Genomic DNA, 24,336 nt, shown 5'->3' with positions numbered 1-24,336 from the left:
AACATAATCTTCTAAGTTAAAAGGATTTCAAAAAATGAAATAAGTTCTTTCTTATAAACGAGTTAGACTTATTGAAGCCATAGGTCCTGAAAGTTGGCCTGATCGATTTCCATTCCTAAATGCCAATGCTTGGTTTAAGTTCAAATATATGGTTGGTTTGGTACAACCCATATCTTGAATTTTGATGAAGACTAAGGTTTTGAAGGGTTATTTTGTTTTTAATAGCTGCTTATGCTGAATACTGCTCAAATTCTCTAATTTTCTAAAATTAAAACACTGAAATTGCAAAACACATTACTGATAGAAATTTAAGTATCTATGAACCTTGCATAACCCAGATCAATGAACCAGAAACTCTCCTTAAACACATTAAATGAACAACATGTGTGTATGTTTGATGATGATGATGAATGAGTATTTAATTTTAGTGAGTTATTGTTATTTGCTTATCCCACAATCCAAGTCCCCCGATTTGGTTTATTTGGATAAGATGGGGCCCAATGATTAGGACTTGGTATTATTAAAAGTAAAGTTAGTGGGTAATACTCGTTGGACCCATTCTGCAATTTCAACTATATAATCATTCTCAGTTAATTATATTAACTCTCCATTTGATTCTTTTCATACTAACTACTGCATCCACCCATTTTCTTCATTTTTCATTTTTTTAAATATTAAAATACAACTTTAAAAATTTACCAAAAATAAGAAATATCTTTCAAAAGGTAAACTTATATTCTAACCATTTTATTTAGTTAGTACCCTTTTCCCTCAAATATGTAATTTTCATTTAGAGGAAAATCAAAGTCTTGCTATATGCAGGAAGTAAAGTCCAAAGTTAGGAAAGAAGAGGACCCTCCTAACTCTGACTCTGTCAACAAGTACAAAATCTTGCTCATTTCACCTTACTATATTCAATGTTTTAGCTATTATAAAATTGAAAGTTGTAACATTCCCTTCCATCACATTCCACGCCTAAAAATGGAGCAGTGACGTTATATGACGTGAGACCCTACGTCAATACGCACAGTAAAATAAATGACAGACTTATTTCTACCATACTTGATGATTGAGAGAGAATGGAAGATTCGAAGTCAGTATTAACATTAAGACTAGACATATTTAGAATCAAAGAAACGTAGGTGTAAAGGAGAAGCAACATTCTGCAAAATGCAACCAAGTCTTTTTACTTTATAATCAGTTTTCCACTTGCTTCCCACTACCAAATTCCAGAAGCTCGCCTTTTCTTAAATTAAATTACATATCATAAAGAGACTGGTCAAACAATCAACAAATAATCTTTAAAATAAATACTCATAAAAATATTTCCTATATCAAAACAATATCTTTTTATTACCCTTTTTGTAACAGTGTTGCAGTAACAGGTGTTGTAGTGACAGAAGTGGTTCCAGGTCTGTTAAGATAACCTGTTACCTAAATTAATTAGTGTGAATGAATATGACTAATTTCTCTTCCCAAGACTTTCCTGTCTTATTACCTATGCTATAACTTCAAAAAATGAAATAAAAAGTTTAGATAAAGTATCCAAAGGTGTATGTTAAACAACGAATGACAGTAATATAATGAGAAGTAATTATAATTAAGTGATTTTAGTAGCATTTATCTTTCTAAAGAGAAGTTTTTTTTTTTTCTTTTTGAAATTATTTGAACGTATCCTTAAAGAAACAAGGAATGTAATTTCCACTGTTTTTCATTAAGGTTGTTGAATTCCTCTTAACTGACTTCCATATTTTGGTCCAATCATTATGAGATTCAAAGGTTTTTTTTCCTTCAGTTCTAAACAGTTAGTTAACAGTATATATAGGTTCTCAAAGCTCCCACTTGTTAATCTTGGCATTTGTCTTATTTGTTGGGATTCCACCAACCTGAACTCCTAATCCACCAACTTTCTTCTTTAGAAAACTGTTAAACTGTGTTATTGCTATTTGGCTTGGCTATATCTCTATGGCACTAGTCAAAGACCTATTCTAACCTCTCTTCTCTCTCTAAACATTCATACTCATCTGTCTGTATACACAGTGGCAGGGTAGGAAGACTGCTATGGTCTGTATGCTTCTTGCTTTCTAATTCCACAGGTACCCTTTCTTTATTTCCATCAACAAAATCTATATGATGTGTTTTAAATACTGAAACTTATTGCTCCTTCTGATGAATGGTACTATATAGAGTGATGCATGCATGTGATTGCAAAAAAAAAAAATGTGAAAGAGGGCTTTAGTCCTTCATCTTAAACGATATTTGTTAAAATTCAATCTTCTAAGAAAGTTTTTAACTTTTCCTTGTACATGTCTCTGGTTGTCTTACAAAATATGCTGTGTATCCTCACTGGATACAGTGGATTTTGAGGCTGGCGATTCTCCCAGATAAAGACAAATAAAGATATAGATGCTATCAAGAGAGTTAGTATTTGCAGTAGGAATTTCATTTCAATTTGATTTCTGGTTTGAGTCAACATATATCATGTTGGAAGAGCAAACGGCGTATATCTTCAATTTGAATGTGTAAAGAATCATCGAACAATTTTGTTGTTTTTCCTTTTGGTTTCCGGAGCATGTGATTTGATTTCAAGAGTGTGTTTTTATTTCTAGAATCTGCAGATTGCAGATAGAAGAGCATAGTTTAAATGATAAAGCAAAGAAGAGGTTTTTAATATTTATTTTACTTTTCCAAATACAGAGGAGGCCACTATGACAGGTATAATGGTATTTGCTATGTTAAGGTGGAATTTTACCTGTCATGTCAACTCATGTTTGACTGGATCCAGTAACTAACTATTATTTTTAAAAACACATTTGAAATTCATTCTCGTGGTTGGCCGAGTAGGATAATATTCAGTACTTGAACAATTTCCACCATGGTGGTTCATCCGAGAATCAAGTAGCACCAAATCCTCTTTCCATTGCCACACTGATATGACTGATTCAATTTTATAGATGAGAAAAGATATTTACACAAGCTATGTGAGAGATATTCTTAATCTGGAACACGATTTTTTTTCATGTAAAAAACTTATGTGAATTTGAACAGGATGAATCATCCAACTGATTTATGATGGCTTTACTATATTTGTTGACTGAGGCAACAAAACTCACCAGTGTTTCTAGAATTTTTTTTCTTTTTCATATTCACATAGATTAGTAGTTCTGCCTGAAAGTTCACCTGCTTTTTTTTTTCTTATTCTTTTGTTTGTCTTACCAGATTATAGTCATCCTAGAAGGTTCAACAAGATTACATCACTGAGCAACTCTGCCTGCTGTACTATTTCTCAAGGTGTGTAAGGAAAAATATATATTTATAGTTCTTATTTACTACAGATTTCAAAGAATTTTACTGGATCATTATTTATGTTTCTATAAGCCTAAAATTCTGCTCGAATTGTATAACAGGCGAATCATGTCATTAGTTAGGTCTGCTGATGTAGCTTCCACATCGTATAAAAATGCCAAGTTCTTCTCATTAAATGGAACTGATGTTAGACCAGGCTTGTCCTCTCAAATTTTTGGTCCTGATAAGCATAGGAGCATGTACATGACAGATTCTTTCTCCAGCGAGAGTTATGAGAAGTACTTCCATGACTCTCAAACAGAAGAACTGATAGAACCATCTAACTCCAGCATCTCTGGAAGTTCAATCCCCCCTGATGTAGCCTCTTCTTTCCAGCTTACGGCCAGTTCAGAAGCTTCTGTGGTTGCCAATAACCCATTTGATTGTTCTTTCATGTCCACAGTGACACACGATGTTTATGAGGCAAACTATGGATCAGATTTGATGGAGAATGAAAGCCTCGATTACCGTGAAAATGATGGTCTAATGAGTTTAAAACTACAAGCATTGGAGAGGGCATTGCTTTATGATAGTGAGGCTGAGGAGGACGAGCTTGAAGAGGAAGACATATTTGAGGCTGTTCAAAGCATGGAAATTGATCCAGACATTGCTGAGTGGTCTGATTCCATGCAGAATATGGTCCTCCATGATTCACCAAAGGAGTACTCTTCTTCAGATTCCAGCATCAGCAGCATCATCAGCAGCACCAAAGAAATATCACAAATTTCTCAGACCCCAAAGCAGCTACTTTATGAATGTGCTATTGCACTTTCAGAAGGAAACGAAAAGGAAGGATCATCCATGATAAACAATCTCAGACAGATGGTTTCAGTTCAAGGAGAGCCTTCTCAAAGAATTGCAGCCTATATGGTTGAGGGGCTAGCAGCTCGCCTAGCCGAATCCGGCAAAAGTATTTACAAAGCTCTGAGATGCAAGGAACCACCTTCTTCAGATCGTCTAGCAGCCATGCAGATACTGTTTGAGGTTTGCCCATGTTTCAAATTTGGATTTATTGCTGCTAACAATGCTATTACAGAAGCAGTGAAAGATGACATGAACATTCATATCATAGACTTTGACATCAATCAAGGAAGTCAGTACATTAATCTAATCCAAACACTTGCTTCAAGGTCAAGGAAGCCACCCCATGTTAGATTGACTGGGGTTGATGATCCTGAGTCTGTGCAGCGATCTGTTGGAGGCCTAAAGAACATAGGACAAAGACTAGAAAAACTGGCAGAGGCACTCGGTCTGCCATTTGAGTTCCGAGCAGTGGCATCAAGGACTTCCATTGTCACCCCATCAATGCTCAACTGTAGTCCTGGGGAAGCACTTGTGGTGAACTTTGCATTCCAGCTTCATCACATGCCCGATGAGAGTGTTTCAACTGTAAACGAACGGGACCAACTTCTTCGTTTGGTGAAGAGCTTGAATCCAAAGCTTGTGACAGTTGTGGAGCAAGATGTGAACACAAACACCACCCCCTTCTTGCCTAGATTTGTTGAAGCCTACAATTACTACTCTGCTGTGTTTGAGTCACTTGATGTTACTCTTCCAAGAGAAAGCCAGGACAGGATGAATGTTGAAAGGCAATGCTTGGCCAGAGACATTGTCAATGTTGTTGCATGTGAGGGCGAGGATAGGATAGAACGATATGAAGTGGCAGGAAAATGGAGAGCAAGGATCACAATGGCTGGTTTCACTTCATCTCCAATGAGCACAAATGTGACTGATGAAATCAGAAACCTCATCAAGGTGATGTATTGTGACAGGTACAAGATTAAGGAGGAAATGGGTGCACTTCACTTTGGTTGGGAAGACAAAAATTTGATCGTTGCTTCGGCATGGAAGTTACCAAGACAATGAACTATGTTAGTAGACACACTTATTGTAGTACTGGTAATGTAGTGTTTGCTTGCTTGTTTAGTGTGTAGAATACTTCTGATATTTCTATTCTAGTCTTTGCTTGCTTCTCCACATGTACACTAACTTACAATCTTAATCTAATAACGAAATTTTCATTTATCTAACATGGGTGGAGGAGGACAAAGGCACAAAGTAATGGTGATCTTTATGTTTAAGGTAACATATATTTTAATTTCAAAATTTTCAGAGAGGAAAAAAGGACAAATATAACATGTAGAGGTGTCAATTTGTCGAATGGTCTATGCGCAATCCTAGTCCATCTTTGAATATGTTTTCCTTTTAGGAGTCCCCAAGTGAGGAAGTCCAAAAATAGTCTTAATCTCTAAAGTTATATCCTCAAACGGGTTAGGGTCAAAATTAAGGTAGACTTGATCTCATTAAAAGATTTAATTAATTCTTAAAAACAATATATTGAGTTTAAGTTAAAAATTGAGCTGAGTTGTCTTATGTCGAAGGCTAAGAGGGGGTATACTAAGCCGAAGGTAAAAATGGATCATTTTGGACAGAAAAATGAAATAGACCGTCATAGAGATGAGTTGTCTTGGATGAGGATCGAAATGTGTCGGTTAGGCCAAAGGCTAAGACAAGCTAACAATTGAAACACGTGAAACTAGGCTGAAGGTCAAGAAGAGTTGGCATGGACTAAAAGTTGAGATATTTTGGCTTTGTTCAAAGGTCGAGTCGGGCAAGGCCAGCCGAAAGTCGACACATGTTAGCCCAGGCCAAAGGTCAAGACCGCTGACATGGGTCGAAGGTCGATATTGGCTGGTCTAAACTTAAGGTCGAGATAGACCGACCAGAGTCAAAGGTTGACACGGACTTACCCAAGCCAAAAGGTGTGATGGGCTGGTCTGAGCCACGATGGAAATTTGGCCTAATTCGGCCATAATCGAAATTTGGCTAAATTCAATCCAGTCTGTTGAATATGGTTAAATTCAGTTGAGTCTGTCTTGACAAAAATTTGGCTGAATTTGATTGGTCGACCCCTATAGAAATTTTACTGAATTCCAAGTCAACCACGAGCAAAATTTGGGTGAATTTGACCTACCCGAACCTAGCCAAAATTTGCCTGAATTAGACCTAATCAACCATTCCCAAAATTTTGTTGAATTCGGTCAAGTTGGTTCCGAGCAAATTTCAACCGAGTTAGTCATGGCCGAAATTTGGAAAAATTTAATAGAGTCACCCACGATGAAAATTTGGTCGAATTCAAATAAGTTCACCTTGATCGAAATTTGCCAAATTCAGCCAACTCAACCCTAACCGAAATTTGGTGGAATTTGACCGAGTCAACCTCGATTGAAATTTGGTCGATTTTGACTGAGTCAACCTCAACCTAAATTTGGTTGAATTTGGCTAATTTGGCTTTGGTCGAATTCCTCTAGGTCGATCACGAATGAAATTTGGTTGATTTGGCTAAGTCGTCTTACCCAAAATTTGGTCTAGTTTGATGAAAGGTCACAATTGAAATTTGGTCAAGTCAATCCTAAAAGAGTCTCGACTGAAATTTGGTCAAATTTAACTAACTTAATTCGGAATTAAATTTAACCAAATTCAACTTAGTTAATTATAATCAAAATTTGGTCAAATTCGATCGAATCTATCTCAACTTAGAAAGAAGGTTAAGATAGATTATTCTACGTTAAAAGTCAACACTAATTGGTTTGATTGAAGATTGAGACATTGATCCTAGCAATTGAGGCTTTTGTAGACATTCTTATCTCTAGACCTTTTCAATGAAAACCTTTTAGACTTTTATAGGCATTTTTTTTTGTCTTGTAGACATTTATCAATGGGGGCGTTTTTTACTTTTTGAAGACTTTTTTTTTTCCTGTGGGCTTTTGTGGGCATTCTCCCTTATATTCTCAATTGAAAACCCCAGTTTTTAAAGCTATTTGCTAGGGTGGACAATCAAACTACTTAACTATTCTATTAGATATGCCCTGCTATTGTAGATGCTTGAAGAGTTATAACATCTTAAGGTTCACATTCAACAATGCTTCATAATGATTGAAATGATAAAATGATAAGCATTTAAGCTCTTGAAAAAAAAGTCATATCATTTAAATGTTTCACCAAATGTCACGATCCATACTTAAATTATGAGAGGCGCATATAACTATAATTTATTTGGCCTTATCAACCTTTATGTAATACAATATCAAAACACAAATTTAAAAAATCAATGATATATTGATTTAGCTGTTAAACCATGCAAATATATATATATATATATATATATATATATATATGTATATATACATAAAGCCAAATCCAATGATAAAGTTCCAAAACCACACGTCACCACTTTACTAAATAACTTGTCTAACAAATCTAGATGTGATGAAACAAGTATAAAATAGAGATTCTAGTCTAGTCCAATATAAAGAGATTGAAACAGAAAAGAGAATTTCTAAGTTTTCATGAGGGTTGAAATCAAAATCTGAGTAGGAAGTTGTACTTTCATGGATGTATTCATCTGATGATACTTTGATCGACGTTAATAATGTCCTAGTAGAAGTTAACTATAAACTATTTGATTAAAGTGGATTTAATTGAAAGATACTTTATTTTGTAATTTATAAAAATTAGTTATAAATTTTTAAATCTCTAAAATGGTTTCTAATACCTATTAATGGTGATATAACTAATATGCATTTGTATATTAATACAAGATTTTTTGTAATTACAAATAAATATTTTTAGTAAACCTAAATTATCATTTGGATTTTGTTAGAAGTGGAAAAATATACCAATCTGGCCCATTTCGGCCAGTTCGTTCTTGGTTTCCAAAAAATAAATGACTAGACTAAGCAGGTCCATCATAAAAAAACGTGTCAGCAATTACAGCACGTCTCATTACAGAGAGAATTGGTGGGTCCACTTTTTCAAAATTTTTATTTTTTTAAAATGTTTTAAAATTTTTATTTTTAATTTTTTTTCTATATATACTTATAAATAAATAATTAAAGTATATTTAATTATATAAATATTTTCTAAATTTTAATTGATTAATTAATATTTTTTATCAGATAAATTAAAATAATTATTATATTAAATTACTTTATTATAACTAATAGTTTGAATTCAATTTAAAAGTATTAATAATTTGAATTATAATGATATATAGAAAAATTAATCTTTTTAATTATTTTTATTTTAAATTTTAAGTTAAAAAAATTAAAAAACAACAATTGGTGGTCTAAGAGTGAACTCGTCTATTTTTGACTTGTCAATTTTGATGGTTAGACAACCTGAGTAAAAATGGGTTGGAGGATTAAAAGTTTCAACCCAACCTACCTTGTTTTGACAGGTTGACAAATTGGCTCGTCATAGTCCATTTTGACACTTCTAGACTTTATAAACGAATTTTAGAATTTAAATTACCAATGAATATATTCATCGATAATCATCCGTCAGTAAAATTAGTCCATAAGATTCATCAATAAATTATACTTTGATTATCGATGAATATTTTTGTTGATAATGTTTGATGCTTTATTTTGTCAATAAATTTTAACACTAATTTGTAATTTCTATTATTGTCAGACTTTTTCACCAATAAAATGAGCAGTTAATTCTCTATTAAGTTTGATGAGATTTTTTTTATATATTAAAGAGAGATGTGTGAAAAGAAGAAAAGGAGAAAGAAGAAGGAGAAAAGGTGAAGGAAGAAAGGCATTAGTGATAGTGGTGTAATGATGATGGTGGCCGGGGTTGGAGGAGGAGTAAGAGGAGAAGAAAGAGAAAAAGGAAAAATAGAAGGAAGAGGAAGAATAGGAGAAAAAAATGAGAGGGAGGGCTCCAAGGTGGTGGAAAAAGACATAATGGCAGCAACAACAATGGTAGTGGTAGAGGCACGACGAGGAGAGGAGAAGGATGAGATACAAAAGAAAAAATGGAAAAAGATAAATATGAGGAGGAAGAAAAAAACATAATAAAGATATATACCGATGGATTTTAGTAATGGCAAAAAAAGTGTCAAATTAAGAGCAATTGATCATAAATTTGATGGCAAAGCCTAGTCCTTTAACAATGAGGGTCTCATTTGTTGAAGTGTATATTGAAATGAGATATTAATGTCTTAAATAACTAGTTGCTCGTTAAGTGGTGTTGGGTACCACCTCCTTACCATTGGGTGAGCTTATTCTAGAAGGTCCAACGTTAGGCACTCAAACCCCATCACTAAGCAAGCAGAGAGTAACATTGGTGTTTATGAAGACCTGTGTTGAACGGCAGGCCCCGTGGGTGGTGCCTCTTCATCTGGCATTTCATCTTCAAGTGTTGGATCTTCTCAGATCCTATGATCCTAGCTCTTGGCCATTGTCCTTTTCAAGTAACATTCCCTCTGACATCATGTATACATCTCCATCAAGTCTCCTCGTCGTTATGCTTCTCAAGACTATGAGACTATTATATAACTATGGAAGGATGACAAAGTGGCATAAATTTTCATTGTGTATCGAGACTCTCACCTAGATCATATATTGAATTTATGGGCTAGTGTGTTATATATGATTGAGATAATCTCGGACTAGATAAAGCGACATCATGTTGACGAGAAAATCTCTGCTAAAGCTAATAAGGATCAAGCATAACTAGTACAGGTTAAGGCATAATACATATTAACATAACCCTAAACAAATTAACAAAGGTAATAACCAAGCTAGCCAGAGCCCAACTAAGTAAAAGCCCATAACACTAAAAGTAACATTGTTCATAAGATAAATAATTTATGATATTTATTACCATCTGATGCACTACCGAACTTGAGTGTAAGAGTTTTTTTTGTAGATATACCCCAATTCAAATTAAAATGATGTCAAAATTTATATACATCTAAAATATCTTAAAACAAAGATAGAACATCTTAAATTAAAAACTAAATATAATCTTCTTATAAAGTCTTAGGAATGTGATTTGGACTCTAAGAATAAAACTTATTCTCAATCAAGTTTATTAGTGAAAGTAAATTAAAATTATATTATCACTCTAATCAAACCACATTAATTTTTTCTAGTTTTTTAATTCTTTCTTCTTCTTCAATTGCACTTTATATTCTTGTTTGTATGTAAATATTTATATTCTTGTTTATATTTAATGTTTGTGGGATAAATGTATAAACTAGGTGGCTTCTACAACAACTATTTTACCTAAAGTCGTGATACAAATTTATAGTTTCATGTGAAAACATAATATTTTATATATGAATCGTATTTGACAGCAGAATTTACTTATTTACATTGTTTTATAAAATATACTCATGTGAGCAAATTTAGAAGAAGAAAAAACACTATTTTAATGTTTTGACTTGAAGTGATAACATCCTGTGTATGCAATGTGTTATCATACAAAAAAGATAGTAATTAGCTTGAATTAATAAATCTAACAATGCATGTTAATATAGGTTGATATTAAACCAATTCAAAGAATTTTTTTAACACTTGGTTAACTATTTTGCAACATTATATATATATATATATATATGTCTCTCCCTCCTATATTACAAATCAACAAAAGTATAATTGATGAATTTATGATCTTGGTCCATCATGGATAACAACTTGTGGAAAAGGGTTGGTCATTTGTTGAAAAACAAGTTCAGTGATTGAAGAGATAAGGTCCTTCAACCACCAATTTGTCTGCCCAGAAAGAGAGTTTTTCATAAACAGAACTCAGAAAAAGAGCCTTCTTTTCTTAAGATTGAAGAGGGCCAAATTATTGGCAAGTAATTTTATATGATGAGAAATTATTATTCACATGTTATAGGGACCATCAACTTTATGTTTGTTGCCTTTTTCAGTGGTTCGGTCACAATCATACTATGAATTTGAATCAGATATTTGCTTTTTGTATCCATCAAGACAACAATTCTGAGGTTGCAACTTATTCTCTCATGCTGAAAACACCCTTAAGATCATACAGGAATACAAATCCAAAAATCGATTAAGATAATCATTTATTCTCTATATACATGTTCATTTCTTTTTCCAGACTTACATTTTAAAGTTCTTCTAACATTTTCATCATTATGTATAGCAGTTTCATATTGTCAGAAAACTAACAAGAATTAAAAGATATAACAAGAGGTATTCGTACGATAATTAAAACGTAATTTTTTTAAATATAAAGATTAAAATTACTAGACTTCACTTTAATTTTATATTAAATTTGTGACTTTTTCTAATTTTTGAAAATTAAACAATTAGAGTGTATCTTAATATGTCGTCAACCATTAATAATAAAATATTAATATGTTATCAATAACAACATCATCAATTACTTATTAATATGAAATGGTAAATTAGCGATGCAAAAACAATGTTCTTTAGTTGCAACTTTTTTTTTTCTTTCATCCCAAAACCACCATTAGAGAGGTTTGAAGAAAGTCTAGTTAGCAATAGCAGAGACGGTATGATCCATATGTGATTATGGAACGTATAAAGTAGAAAAAGGTTTTCTATTATGTTTTTTTTTTTTGTGTTATTTTTTTATTATATTTTTAAAATTCTGATTTTGCTATATTAAAAAATATATTTTAAGATATATTAAATGGACAACACTGAACATAGAATCCATATTTTAAGAATATAATCGAAAGATGAAAGATGGTGTATGATGTGGGTTGATAAGGATGCTTACTGTTTATGAATAAGATTGAGAGTGGAAAAGTGGATTGGTTGATTCCTATCCTAACCAGTTCTGACCTAGTATTTCTTTTGATAACCACATGATCTCATGGAGCTCATATCACATCAATTCTAGATTACTAATTTACCCAAAAAAAAAAAAGTCCTATTAATTATAAGTTTATGCATATCTTGTAGACTAAAAAATTTAGGTGTTGATTACTGTTTAGTGTCCTTTTGGGTTGCTTGATGGTAATGCAGTCCTGAGTTTCTGGTTGTGATATTTGTTTGGAGAATTTGTAGGTTTTAGTGGGAGAAAAAGGTTTATTGACATCCACATGAATTTGAGCCTTCTTAGAACCTCACAATCTTGTAATAATATCCACATACGGAGATAGATAGATAATACATAATGAAACCGAAAAGTGGAAAAGCTTATCCAGAAGTTGAGGAGTGTATTTTCTAACAGAGCTTTAGAGAAAAGCACGTTGGTAGCTACCATGGCTTTGGAGAAGTGTTTAGGAGTAACCACAGTGCGCACAGCCACACCCCACCTTTCTCCGTGCTTTCCAACTTCAAGGGAAAAGCTGGTTTTCCCAACTCACACAGCTTTCAAGAAATCCATGTCAAACACAAAACTCTCATACCAATCTCTCTATTCAACCTACCGAAAATCCCGTTTTGTTTGTAATGCTCGTGAAGCAGTAAATGAAGGTAAGTGATTATCTCAGATGCAAGCTTTCAGTCTTTCTATTTATTGAATTGTACTGAGTAACCTTCTTTCTACATGCTTTTCCATTTTAATTCGTATTAGGAATTTCAGCATGTGTTTAATTCGATAGTCTACTTTCCAAAAGTACCTTACAAGAGCTATGCTATATCCACCTACAAGTGTGAACTCTCCTAGCAGTACCTTGTTTTCAATGTTTTGAATATTTAAAATGCATTCAGTATTTTATAACATGGTGTTACAGGAGTTAGAATTATTCTTTACTCAAACATTAACATGATTTAAAAATATTTATTGTAGATTACAATTCACTAGATATTATGAAATTTTGTGGGTGTCATTATCTATTAATGAATTCACTTATTGGAAAGAATGTTAAAGACTTAACTATGTTTTCATGGTTTTGGGCTAATTAATTAGACTTGGCATTGTTAAAAACTAGTGGCAGTTGCTTTACGAAGAGCTCCAAAGGGCATATAAGAAAGCATTTAGGTGGAAGTTGTAATTAAGTGATTCTCTTTCTGTGTTGTTTTGTATGATGAAATAATACATGTGCTCAAACATGGCAGTGAAAGTGGTGACTGACTCAAGCTGGAACAAACTTGTGATAGCCAATGAAACCCCTGTTCTGGTAGAATTTTGGGCACCGTGGTGTGGCCCATGCAGGATGATAGCACCTGTTATCGATGAGTTAGCGAAGCAATATGGTGACAAAATTGCCTGCTACAAGCTTAACACAGATGACTCCCCAAACATAGCAACTCAGTACGGCATCAGAAGCATACCAACAGTTCTGTTCTTCAAGAATGGAGAGAAAAAAGAAAGCATAATCGGTGCAGTTCCCAAGTCTACTCTGTCAGCGACAATTGAAAAATATGTTGATTTATAAGCTGGTAGTGCCAAATAATGGCAAGCATTACAATGCCAAATGCCAAAAATGAAAGGACTGTAAAGGGAGAAGTGATAATAGTCACATTGCAAATTTCATTCTCTTTCATTTTTTTTCCATGCCCTTATAAGGCAATAGATAGTGTCTGTTTATATGTTCAAGAACCATCTTTTCATCAGTGGCTTGACACTTGGAAGTAATACTTGTACTCCTTTTTTTTCATTTTGTAAAGGTTACATTGGATAAACAGACCTCATTCAACGTTTGAATGTTGATTACTTCCCCGTGCTTAGGAACTTCAAATTGATCATTGCTTGGAACAATAATTTACAATTCCCCCAACAACCAGCTGCTTTTTGAATCCCAAAACTTGTCACCTTCCTCAAGCGAGTGCGTATATCAAGGATGAGTTTGTGAAAAGCTCGCAAGAAATATTAATAAAAAAACGTTACACTTGAATTCACAAGAAAAATGAGCCCCATCAGCCACACAACCAGCCAACAAATTTTCATTTCTTATATATAAAATCATATATTGGCACAGTGGCCTACGCCCTATCACTACCCAACCCAAATACTCTGCCATCATCGGGGGCCGATGGAAATACCATTGCTCATGTTGCATGAGAAGCTTTCAAGAACCACAACATCCATACCATCCACAACGACTCTCAAGGAGAAGGTTTCCAATCAAATTGAAGATTATTAAAACCATTTACTGCCCCTAGCCCACTAAGTAGTTGGTTTGATAAATCCTGTTGATGATTCATAGCTTGATCCCGAGCAAGAGATGCCATTCCCCCCCTTCCATTCATGATTGAATTATTCACCACAGCAGCTCTCATTCCATTAGGCATAGCGGATTGACCAAGAGCCATTGTGCCGTAATTACCAACCCCGACACCTGAATTACTGTTCATTGACCCATTACCCATCAAGCCATTGCCACCACCATTGAGCCCTGTATTGGCACTCACTGGCAGAATACCATTTACATTTTTCACATCATTTCCAAGAGAACCAACACCGATCATTCCTCCTGTGCCATTAATCTGAGAGGACATCATCATTTCATGTATGATTTTCTGGACTGAGCTTTGAGTATCACTAGGGTCAGGATCACCAGAAATAGATGGCTGCTGCTGTTGCATGGAAATATTAGCTGCTGAGTTAGTTGTATTCATGTGATTGCCCGATGTTAAAGTAGGGTGAGATGTTTGTGGGGGGTTGTTAGAAGAAGGCGTTGGTGATTGAAAAGGGGATGAGTTTGGCTGGACCTGTGGCACTGTATTGGAGGAACCTGGGGATGGAATCTGAACGGAACTACCTCCATATGGACTACTTGCATTGTTCATTGAACTTTGTTGTCTAGAATTCATTGAATTCTGGTGGAGAAGTCCAACGATAGTACTTGTGGTAGTTGATGTGGATGCTGAGTTGACATTGTTATTCACACTGACCATACCATTGCTAGAAGCAATTTGCATGGCAGCAGCTTGTACCGAGTTTTGATCACCATTTGAATTATGGGTCAACATTTGTTGCTGTTGCTGCTGCTGCTGTAATTGTTCTTCATGCTGTTGTGCTTGACCACGAGGTCCAGAAGAACCATTTGTTCTCCGAGGGAATTTTGCCAAGCTATCTGAGAGATGAAAAAATAATAGAAAGAAAGAAATTTCATTAACCTATTATCATGATCAAACAACTGGAAATAATTACTAAGAAAACAAAATATTCATGAGATTTTGAGAAAACAAGATACAAGTTATCCCAAAGACGTAAACTTTCCCCCAATTAAGTGAGAAAAAAATTACAGAACAATAACGGAAAGAGTTAGAGCTCATTTTCCCAATTAGGTGCAGGGATCAAAGAAAGATGTCACTGCAGAATTAGTTTCATATAATCAATGTCATGTTAAACAAAAATGGTTCAATGCTTGGGGCAAAAAAGCACGAAGGAAAAGGTTTGCTCCTCAAGAAGTTCAGTCAACTTTCATCAGTATCATGACCTCAAACGTACCAAACTTCCTATTTGAAAATATTAAATGAGTGTATCTTGTATATCTGTGCCCCCCAAAATAGACACAAAAATATCGTAATGTTAGGAAGTCAGAGACATCAATACCAAGATACAGAAACAGGATTCAAGAACAAAGTAAAACAGCTAACAAAAGGAGATGTCTTTGCTCCCAAATAACAGTCATGAATCTCAAGCTGAAATAGCCTAATAGTAAACTCAAACAAATAAATCTCTAGGAAATGAACTCCAATTGTCCACTCTTGACTCCCTTCAACATCTATTTATCATTATTATCAAAGCAACTACATCTCCAAGCCAGATTCCAAAGCAAAATAACAAGAGGGACTACATTGCAATTTCTCTATATGCATAAATCAGTTCGGTAGAGTATACAGCAATTACATATTGATATTTATTTCTCTCCTGGACATAAAAGGTAAATTTCGTGCAGGCTAAGACTTTATTCAAGTGACCAAACAACGAGACTTATATCAATCTTCCATGAAAGTTACCTCCACTATCCCTAAAATCCAGAGACAGACCCTAACATTTAACAACAGTCGTTAGTAGGCTTTTCAAGTACAACTATACATTTACAACTTGAATGTCCAGGACCACCTCTTAACCAGATCATGAACAATCAATCATCTATCATTTGTATCTTTGACAACCTCTTTGTCAGAAGGAAACTTGCATTACCAGGCGTCGCTTAGAAAGGTTGGATGCAAGCTCCTCATATATCAACCAAATGTATGTTGAGACAAAAAGTTATATCCAAAACACAATTCTAAACTGTAATGTATAAAAGTCAAGTATGAAATTAAATGCATCACAAGGCTTGCTATTTCTACACAATGAAATTTTTTAATTGGAAAATAGAAATAGCAAAACCAAAATTTCAACAGTACAAGGAACAGAGTTCTCTTCTCAAAATAAAGTGTTATTTACAGACACACTCGTGTCCAGACTTAAAAATGAGAAATAAACAAGGAAGTTATTGACTTACCCATAGGTCCAGTCTCAGTTTCCCTGCTGTAATCTATCAAGTCTTTCATACTATTTACAACTTCTGATATCTGCAGTATAAACAAGAAACAATAAACTAAGTTTGTTGTATTCACTCTGTATGAATAGAATTCATTGGAGATTATTATAAAAATGAAACTCAATGTTCTGATAAATGCATCATTTATTCTCTTGTAAATACTGAATTTAGCCCTCGATAATCCCTCTTCCAGAAGTCTAATTATCTATAACAATCTAAATGCACCATCAAACATGGGCTGCAACGCATCTCTCAGGAGATCTTATCAAAACATGAATAGAAACCAGCATAATTGCTATATTTGCAGTCATATTGAGAGAAACAAAACAAAAAAACAAGGTTTCCCTATTACAACAACCAAGGCAAATGGGTTGTTCTGTTCACAAATTCAACAGTCAAGGATATGATGGTAATAGCAAATCATAGCCTATGACTCCACCAAATTGTAAGATTCATAAATATTTAAAAAATATAACAAAATACACAAACATGTAAAGTGAAATTAATAGTAACAATTACATTAAAAAAGAGAGGTACATAGTAATAAATTAAGTTAATATTATAATGATTGGATTGGGTTAGGTTGTATGACCCAACTCCTTTGTGAAATGATATATATTATATATATACATGGGTTAATAAATATTTGACCCAAAAAAAATTTTTTGGATGCGGCGTTTCCATACTCACCTTTCTTCTTTTGGGTCCAGTAATAATTTGAGAGAGTTTCTATTTACTAATTGCACTTTAAATATTTTAAATTAAATGTGCTAAAATTTTAGGTTAGAAACAGGCCCATTTCTAACCCACTAAAAAACCCTAGGGTCATCTGTCTTTACTCATGAAAGTAGAGAAGGCCACATCGTGCCACTGTCAACCACGTAAAATGACCCTAAAATCAAAAACACGCTCCAGCACAGAACAAAAGCATCCTCCCTGCACAAATCAGAGGACCACTGCCACCATCACCGCACCACCACACAGTCACCACCGCACAGCAAGTGCAAGTCATGAACGCAGAGAGCAGGTGCACAGAAGCATGGGCGAATGTGAGAGGTGCAAAAACAAATTGCAAATCGAATCATGATTCAACTTGTATCATGCAATTCGAACACGATTCAGGAACAAAAATGATTCATCATACGATTCATATTGTCGAGGGACTAAATCGTATCGTACAATTTGTATTGTGAATCGTATTATACTTACTACTCACAGACACACTGGTTCCGGAAAAAGAAACCAAGTGCAATTTGAAATATTAAAAGGAAATAAATACACAAATTCCCACAATAAAATATATACTAAAATTAAACACTAAAAGTATCCGGTGTTAAGCAATATCTTAAGAATGGAATACTACCTGTAGGCAGCGCACATATCTCTTTGTGTATCCTAGATCATTAACCAATGGTACTTCTAAGGCTTTAGCCAACTGACGGGCTGATGCAACAAACCTGGAAAAGAAGTGTATAAAAATATTAAAAGAAAGAATACAAACTTTCATGAAAAGTAAAACCTAATTAAGACAAAAAGAGGTCAAGTAAAAGGACTAGTGCAATTAAAATTATAGACAGTAGACAAAACAGAAGAAAATAGAATATACACGAATTGGAAATGAATGTACAAAAGCATGCAACACATCCCAGAGTTTCGTGACAGTGAGACTCGAGACACCAATATCTGAAATAAAATAAAATACAAAAATCTATATATTTGAAATAGATTGGCCTAACATGCAAAAAAAATTCATTTAAATTTTAATTTTGAGACAATAAAAATATATATATTATTTCAATAATGTGTTCACACTTAACAATAAATTTGTTGTCAAAAACTATATTTAAAATTAAAGAAATTTTTATAAGACTCAAACTTCAAGAGGGGGAGGGGGAGCTACAATACAAACAAAAAGACGGTTTCAGCTTTGCACAGCAAACATTTAAAGTAAAACTAGTCACTTGAACATTAAAATACTATCTGACTACCTTCAAAAATCACAAACATTACACAACACAGCAAATGTAATAGCAATCACCAGATAAAAGCAAAAGTTACACGAACATAATCTAGCCACATGCCTAAAATAAAAAACAAATAGAAAACATATGGCTCATTCCATTGTTGAGGTTGCAGAAAATGATGAATTCAGATCTGAGAACAGTGAAGGCAGCAGAGAAGCTGCGGACAGTAACTGTATCAAGATCAGGAGGACGGTTACAAAGATGTAAAATGTAGGATCCTAACAAGGGTCATAAGATCCTACCAAAAATATATTTCAATGTAAAAATATGATAATGATAGTATAATTAGATAATATGTGAAATAAAATCACTGAAATTCAGTTAAAAGTTTAAATATTTATTTTACAAGTACAAGAGCTGGATCCTGAACGCAGATCATAGACACAGGAGTCAAGTGAAGACTGAGAGACCGAGAGAGGCCAAGAGACAGAGGATCGATGAGGGGTAGACGAAAAAGACAGATACAATTTGTCCGGGTCTATAAAAGGGGGAGAAACAGAAACTGTTAAATTAGGACAACAAAAAAATCTATTAAAACAAACTTGGGGAAAACCAGGTCACCTAACCCAACCCAAAAGTGGCAATACCAGAGAAAGAACCAATTATACCAATTCACTCCGATCCTATTAGGTGGTTGTTTACATCCTACCACTTCATGATCTTACTCAAAATCCAGCTTGTTAACAGGAAGCAAGATTTCCAAATCAAGCAAACTCAAGATTTTAATCACAATCCTGACAAAACTGCTTCACAAAACACAGAAGAAGCTGACAGAGAAGGTCATCAATGAGACTCCAATGGAGAAGGTAAACTATAGCTATTTTCTTATGTTGAATCTGAAACTAAAAATAATGTTTTTTATGACAAGAACACAGTTCTTATGTAAGAACAGTTCTTACATAAGGAGCCCAATGAACTCCGATAGTGGTGCAACCTAAAAAGAACCAGTTCTTATTTGTAAGAACAGCAGAAGCAACTCCAGTTAGAGCTGGGCTAATGTAGATAAGCATGGCCAAACATTCATATGAATCCCTATTCAGACAGGTAACGAAAGTAAGTCGTGCCCCCATTCCATGGTCTTGTAATATGAAAGGTCCAATATAATTAAAAAAAATATATTGTTAAGTTTTAAATAAAAAAAAAAGAACACAATTATTAACAAAAAGGTTAATAGAAAAATTGACTTACATATTGCAGTTGTTTTGTAATTCTTGAACAGATATATTTGGTGTTGCATTTTGAGTAAAAGCCTGGTACTTTTGTGCAACTGCTCCAAGCTGGCTAACCTGTATATCATAATAATAATAATAATAATAAGATAATAAAATACCATAATGTATAATATCTAAACTAAATGCTTAGCAAAGAACTATTCTGTCAAATTTTCTACAGTACAAAACCAGCATTACAAAAGGCATTCCTAACAGAATAACAATCATACTACTAGCAACAAGACTATATCCCAGCATAGATCTCATCAAATGTCAATCTGGAAACTAACTACACACCTACAGTAACGGAAGAAATTTATCAAGACTAACAAAAACCAACAAAGAGAAAATGGGCTCATTAATCAATATCAATCAGCAAAATATTCTTGTCTTTTTAAATAAACAGATAGTGCAATAGTTGTAATTACAAAGTCCAGTCAGAATGTATTTAATGGCAACCTGTGGTATTAACAATCTCCTGGGTATGAGCTCCTCATGGCGCCGAGCACAAAATTCCCAAGAACAAATCTGCAAATGAAATAAAAAACATGAAAATATTAATCTGTCTTTCATATAAAGAAAATCAATAATGACAATAACATATAAGCTATTAAATTATTTTAATGTTAATATTTCTATATATAACCTTCAGGTCTGGAGAGAAAACTATTCGCAGTTGACCATCACGAACAACACGAAGTTGCTCAAAAACACTTTCTTGTATTGCTTTAGCATAATCTAGTACAATCTGACCAGAGGAATTATGATATTCACGAGGCATGTCAACATAAAGTAGTTCTTCCAAAGTTCCACTTTCATACTTTATCTTGAAAAGCCGGGGAAGAACCTCAACAGTTGCTTCTGGGAAAAAAAAAATATGACCTTTCAGAAAGGCAATAAGCACCACACAACCATTTGCAAATACTTCACATATATTTTAAGATGGTAACATTCAAACAGAAAAGAACCAAAAAGTAGACTGAACAGGGATATACAAGAAAAATAACCTCAAAAACCAAAACTTACCAAAACCACGTCCAGGCTTGCGATTACATATTTCGCAGTGCCATACATCCTGCAAAAATTTAAAGAATTCATCTGTAATGTTAAACTGCCACTTAGCAACAATGAAACTACTATATTGAATACCAGAATCTAGCCATTGCAACATTCAAAGCAATTTGTTACTGAAGTCCTAAAGAGACATTATATGGAAATCATGACAACAAAATCGCAATAAATGTACAATCAATCATGCAGTCAAATGATTAATTCATAAACTTAGATAGGGTTATACAGGATAACGAATTAATAAGACAAACAATTTGATTTATAAGGTTTTCTCTAGGAACATACCTGAGGGAAAACTCCAGTTGTTTGTCTTCCACTTCCATACATAGAAACACACCATTTCTTCTTGGCATTAGGAGCAAAATATTCAGCAACAAACTTTCTCCAGAACTCAATATTGTTATCCTATATGAGATCAAATTGAAAATATCTCTTAATAAGACATGATATGCAAAAATAGAATAAGGTCAATACATAGGATCATAGTCGGTTCTTACTTCAGGTCTATGTTGTTGCTGATACATGTAATGTGTCAGCCGCCTAGCACACATCCCGGGTTCATAAGCTGGTTTCACAGATCTCATTAGCATGTTCTGCTGTTGAAATTGCTGTGGTAGCTGGGAACGTTGCTGAGGCATTGCCTTCAAGAGTTGCTGCTGCTGGTGTTGTTGTTGTAACTGTAAAAGCCTGTGCTGACGCAAAAGATTGATCTGGGCAGCAGTAGCCTGGGATGATTGACTTGACATGTGGAGGAATTGCTGTTGTTGTTGTTGTTGCTGCTGCTGCAAAAATAATGGTTGATCAGAGTGTTGAGGCTCCATTTTAACAGGTCCCAATGTTCTCATTGTCTGCATTTGTTGTGGCTCCAATTTAACTGAAGAAAGGCTCCTTAAAGATTGCAACGGCTGCTGCTGCTGTGCAAGTTGATCGTTGTTTACCTGGGGCTCTAGCTTTACGGGTCCCATGCCACCTATACCTCCTCGAATTGATTGAAAATGCTGCTGCGGAGGCAGCTGCTGTGTATTTAGAGGACCAGAGAACTGTTGCATTGACTGCTGACTGTGTTGGAAATTTTGAGGTTCGAGCTGTTGGGAATGTTGTTGATCAGGCAACATCTGGTTACTAGAAGGGTTTGAAAATTGTTGACCCTGACCTTGACCAGAGGAAGCAGCATTTACTATATTTGACTGTACAAACGTGGAAGAAGAATTATTGAAGCTCATTCCATTACCAACAGTGGAGAGTGGATCTGTTTCAGCTCCAGTATCAATTGTTCCACGTTGGCTACTTCCTGGACCAGATAGCCCAGGATTTGGAGCTCCATTTGGGAAAGATTGATTCAGTATGGAAGTTACATTGGACATATTTCCTAGAATGTTCATGTTGTTGAACTGAGTACGCGGAGACACAAGTGAAGGGAAAGATGTCTGCGACGGCATGGGACCCCCTTGAGCTCCTAGCATTCCAGAATTTGATCTTAAAAGAGAGGGTGAAACAGACTGGGCACCACCAATGGGAGTGGGTGGCCCCGGAGGCACCATCTTTCTATGTCACGGCCTTCAAGCAATCACCTAAGCATAACAACTAAGTTACTTAAAACACAAGTTCAACAAAGTAAAATTACACAACAGCTTGTGAGAAACTGGGCACGCTCACAACGCTCAACCCAGAAAGTACTACTTCAACCCCGAGTTCAAGGCAAAAGTCTTCTCTGTGATCCAACAGAAGTACGTGGTGCTGAGTTTTATCAAACACAAGCCATACACCAAAGAAAACCAAAACCAAGAAACATTCTTTGATTCTGAACATTACAATTGCGCTAGCTCCCTTAAAGGAGCAACCTCCAAACAGCTCTCGCATGAATCTCTGTACAACACATGACTTCTCAGATCCAACCCATCCATCAGTGCACACAATAATACCCAAGAAAAACCATTAACAAAAAACAAGGCCGAAAATTCTCAACAAATTATATTATCACACTAAACACTACAAGAAAAAAAAAACTAAAAATTAAAAGAAAAAAAAATCAATTAAATTAACACACATCTCACACCAAAATCAATAAAACCCGAAGAATTACCATTTTTTAAAAGTCCAAGCTTAATTAAAAAAAGGGGGAAAAGTGTAAGGCATAAACTTCATCACAGTAGTTACAAAAATAGCAGCCGATCGAAGCTTAGCTTAAGCGAATCAGCGATCCAGAGCTACAAATGAGACCAATGGGATGCGGTATTAAAAAAAAAAAACAGGAACAGAAACATAGGTGAAAGGGTCAAACGTCTGAAGTGTAACGTTAACAGTTGCCATGACTCACCGAGAGTTGAAATTTGCGAAATTGAACAGTGACAGAATCCTGTGAGTGATCAACAAAGTGAGAATGAACGAAAAGCGTGAAACTTTGCACTTGGGGTTTACGAGTTCGCATCCAGTATAAGTGTCTAGGGTTTTCTCAGTGCAGAAGCAGCAGCATCTTCTTTAATCTCAGTGAAACGCACTGTTGTTGTTGCTGCTGCTTCATGGCGTGTGTTCTAGAGAGAGAAAATGTAGAGAGAGAAAGAGAGAAAGGGTCATTGCGGACGTCAAGATTGTATTCGATCCGATTGAATTTTCTTCATTCTTTGGTCCTTTCTTTTCCCTTCTATTCCTTTCTCTCTCTTCCTCCTCCTCTCAAAACATGAAGTCAAATACCATTCCACTCTCGTTATGCACATGCACCATGCTGTTGATCATCATTCATAATGATGTTATCTCATCATCAATATCCTTGTGCATCAGTATCATCATCATTATCTCTAGCACATAGGCGCAATGTCAAATTACTTTTATATCCTTTTTATGTTATTCTTTTTACCGTGGTCGTCCCTCTCCAGTTTAATGTGTGTCATGTTTTGTGCCAATTAGGTGGATGATTGCTTTCACCTAACCTAAAATCTGTAATTAGCTTAATTAGTTTTTGTGTTTTAAACTGTTTTTTTTATAAGATAAAATTATTACGAAAAAGGGTATAATAGGATTTTTTTTAAAGTGTAAAAAATTAAGGAAAAATGACATTTTAACACCAATTTTTTACACTATTTTTATACTGCACACATGTCAAAATGTGATTGGACATTTTTAAATTAAAAAATATTGAGGTAAGGACATATTTGGAAGAGAAAAACCAAAGTTTTTTTTTAATTTAAAATCGTCCAACCACATTTTGACACGTGTGCAGTGTCAAAATGGTGTCAAAAAATTGGTGTTAAAATATCATTTTCCAAAAATTAATAGAAGTGTAGGAGAATTGCTCACATATTTATAATTACAACTGTCAAAATGAGTAATTCGGCTTTACCTATTATGGGTTGTCAGTTAGTGAGAGCCAAATGGATTGGCTCAGAAGCTCACTTAATTATAATTTTTTAAAATAAAAAAATTATAAACTTTTTATAATACAAATCTAAAC

The 24,336-nt window shown here is 34.4% G+C and overlaps 3 protein-coding genes across 7 annotated transcripts; 2 read left to right on the top strand and 1 right to left on the bottom strand.

Moving 5' to 3' along the window:
• Positions 1-1,739: 1,739 nt before the first annotated feature.
• LOC106778854 (scarecrow-like protein 1) lies at positions 1,740-5,375 on the top strand. Of its 2 annotated transcripts, XM_014666851.2 has the most exons (4): positions 1,740-2,096; positions 2,357-2,420; positions 3,220-3,291; positions 3,408-5,375. In XM_014666851.2, the coding sequence occupies exon 4, from the start codon at positions 3,415-3,417 to the stop codon at positions 5,209-5,211; it is 1,797 nt and encodes a 598-aa protein (XP_014522337.1). In that variant the 5' UTR covers positions 1,740-2,096; positions 2,357-2,420; positions 3,220-3,291; positions 3,408-3,414; the 3' UTR covers positions 5,212-5,375. The 2 variants fall into 2 exon arrangements, with proteins under 2 accessions (XP_014522337.1, XP_014522336.1); XM_014666850.2 differs by lacking the exon at positions 2,357-2,420 and having other exon boundaries at positions 1,741-2,096.
• Positions 5,376-12,110: 6,735 nt separating this feature from the next.
• On the top strand, positions 12,111-13,741 carry LOC106778849 (thioredoxin M-type, chloroplastic-like). Its single transcript, XM_014666843.2, has 2 exons — positions 12,111-12,614; positions 13,200-13,741. Exons 1-2 carry the CDS (start codon positions 12,401-12,403, stop codon positions 13,517-13,519), a joined length of 534 nt encoding a protein of 177 aa, XP_014522329.1. The 5' UTR covers positions 12,111-12,400; the 3' UTR covers positions 13,520-13,741.
• Positions 13,742-13,808: 67 nt separating this feature from the next.
• LOC106778848 (transcriptional corepressor SEUSS) lies at positions 13,809-23,571 on the bottom strand. 4 transcript variants are annotated; one of them, XM_022776331.1, is made up of 11 exons: positions 23,206-23,571; positions 22,972-23,095; positions 21,386-22,459; positions 21,174-21,293; positions 20,844-20,892; positions 20,464-20,678; positions 20,277-20,345; positions 19,795-19,892; positions 17,946-18,039; positions 16,544-16,613; positions 13,809-15,160 (listed from the first exon to the last, which is right to left on the bottom strand). In XM_022776331.1, exons 3-11 carry the CDS (start codon positions 22,427-22,429, stop codon positions 14,190-14,192), a joined length of 2,730 nt encoding a protein of 909 aa, XP_022632052.1. In that variant the 5' UTR covers positions 22,430-22,459; positions 22,972-23,095; positions 23,206-23,571; the 3' UTR covers positions 13,809-14,189. The 4 variants fall into 4 exon arrangements, with proteins under 4 accessions (XP_022632052.1, XP_014522328.1, XP_022632051.1 ...); XM_014666842.2 differs by lacking the exon at positions 22,972-23,095 and adding an exon at positions 22,545-22,754; XM_022776330.1 differs by lacking the exon at positions 22,972-23,095 and having other exon boundaries at positions 21,386-22,754.
• Positions 23,572-24,336: the final 765 nt, after the last annotated feature.

The sequence above is a fragment of the Vigna radiata genome, unplaced genomic scaffold (assembly GCF_000741045.1).
Source record: "Vigna radiata var. radiata cultivar VC1973A unplaced genomic scaffold, Vradiata_ver6 scaffold_184, whole genome shotgun sequence".
Lineage (NCBI taxonomy): Eukaryota > Viridiplantae > Streptophyta > Magnoliopsida > Fabales > Fabaceae > Vigna > Vigna radiata.
This window is presented reverse-complemented; position numbering and strand designations above follow the sequence as displayed.

What these genes read in the sequence shown, in the direction of transcription:
- LOC106778849 (XM_014666843.2), top strand. Translation starts at nt 12,401, where the DNA reads ATGGCTTTGGAGAAGTGTTTAGGAGTAACCACAGTGCGCACAGCCACA. An exon ending in TCGTGAAGCAGTAAATGAAG is followed by an intron (nt 12,615 to 13,199) that starts GTAAGTGATTAT and finishes CAAACATGGCAG; the next exon opens with TGAAAGTGGTGACTGACTCA.
- LOC106778848 (XM_022776331.1), bottom strand. Translation starts at nt 22,429, where the DNA reads ATGGTGCCTCCGGGGCCACCCACTCCCATTGGTGGTGCCCAGTCTGTT. An exon ending in TTTTCTCTCCAGACCTGAAG is followed by an intron (nt 20,346 to 20,463) that starts GTTATATATAGA and finishes TTTCATTTGCAG; the next exon opens with ATTTGTTCTTGGGAATTTTG. An exon ending in AACTGAGACTGGACCTATGG is followed by an intron (nt 15,161 to 16,543) that starts GTAAGTCAATAA and finishes TTCATCTCTCAG; the next exon opens with ATAGCTTGGCAAAATTCCCT.
- LOC106778854 (XM_014666851.2), top strand. Translation starts at nt 3,415, where the DNA reads ATGTCATTAGTTAGGTCTGCTGATGTAGCTTCCACATCGTATAAAAAT.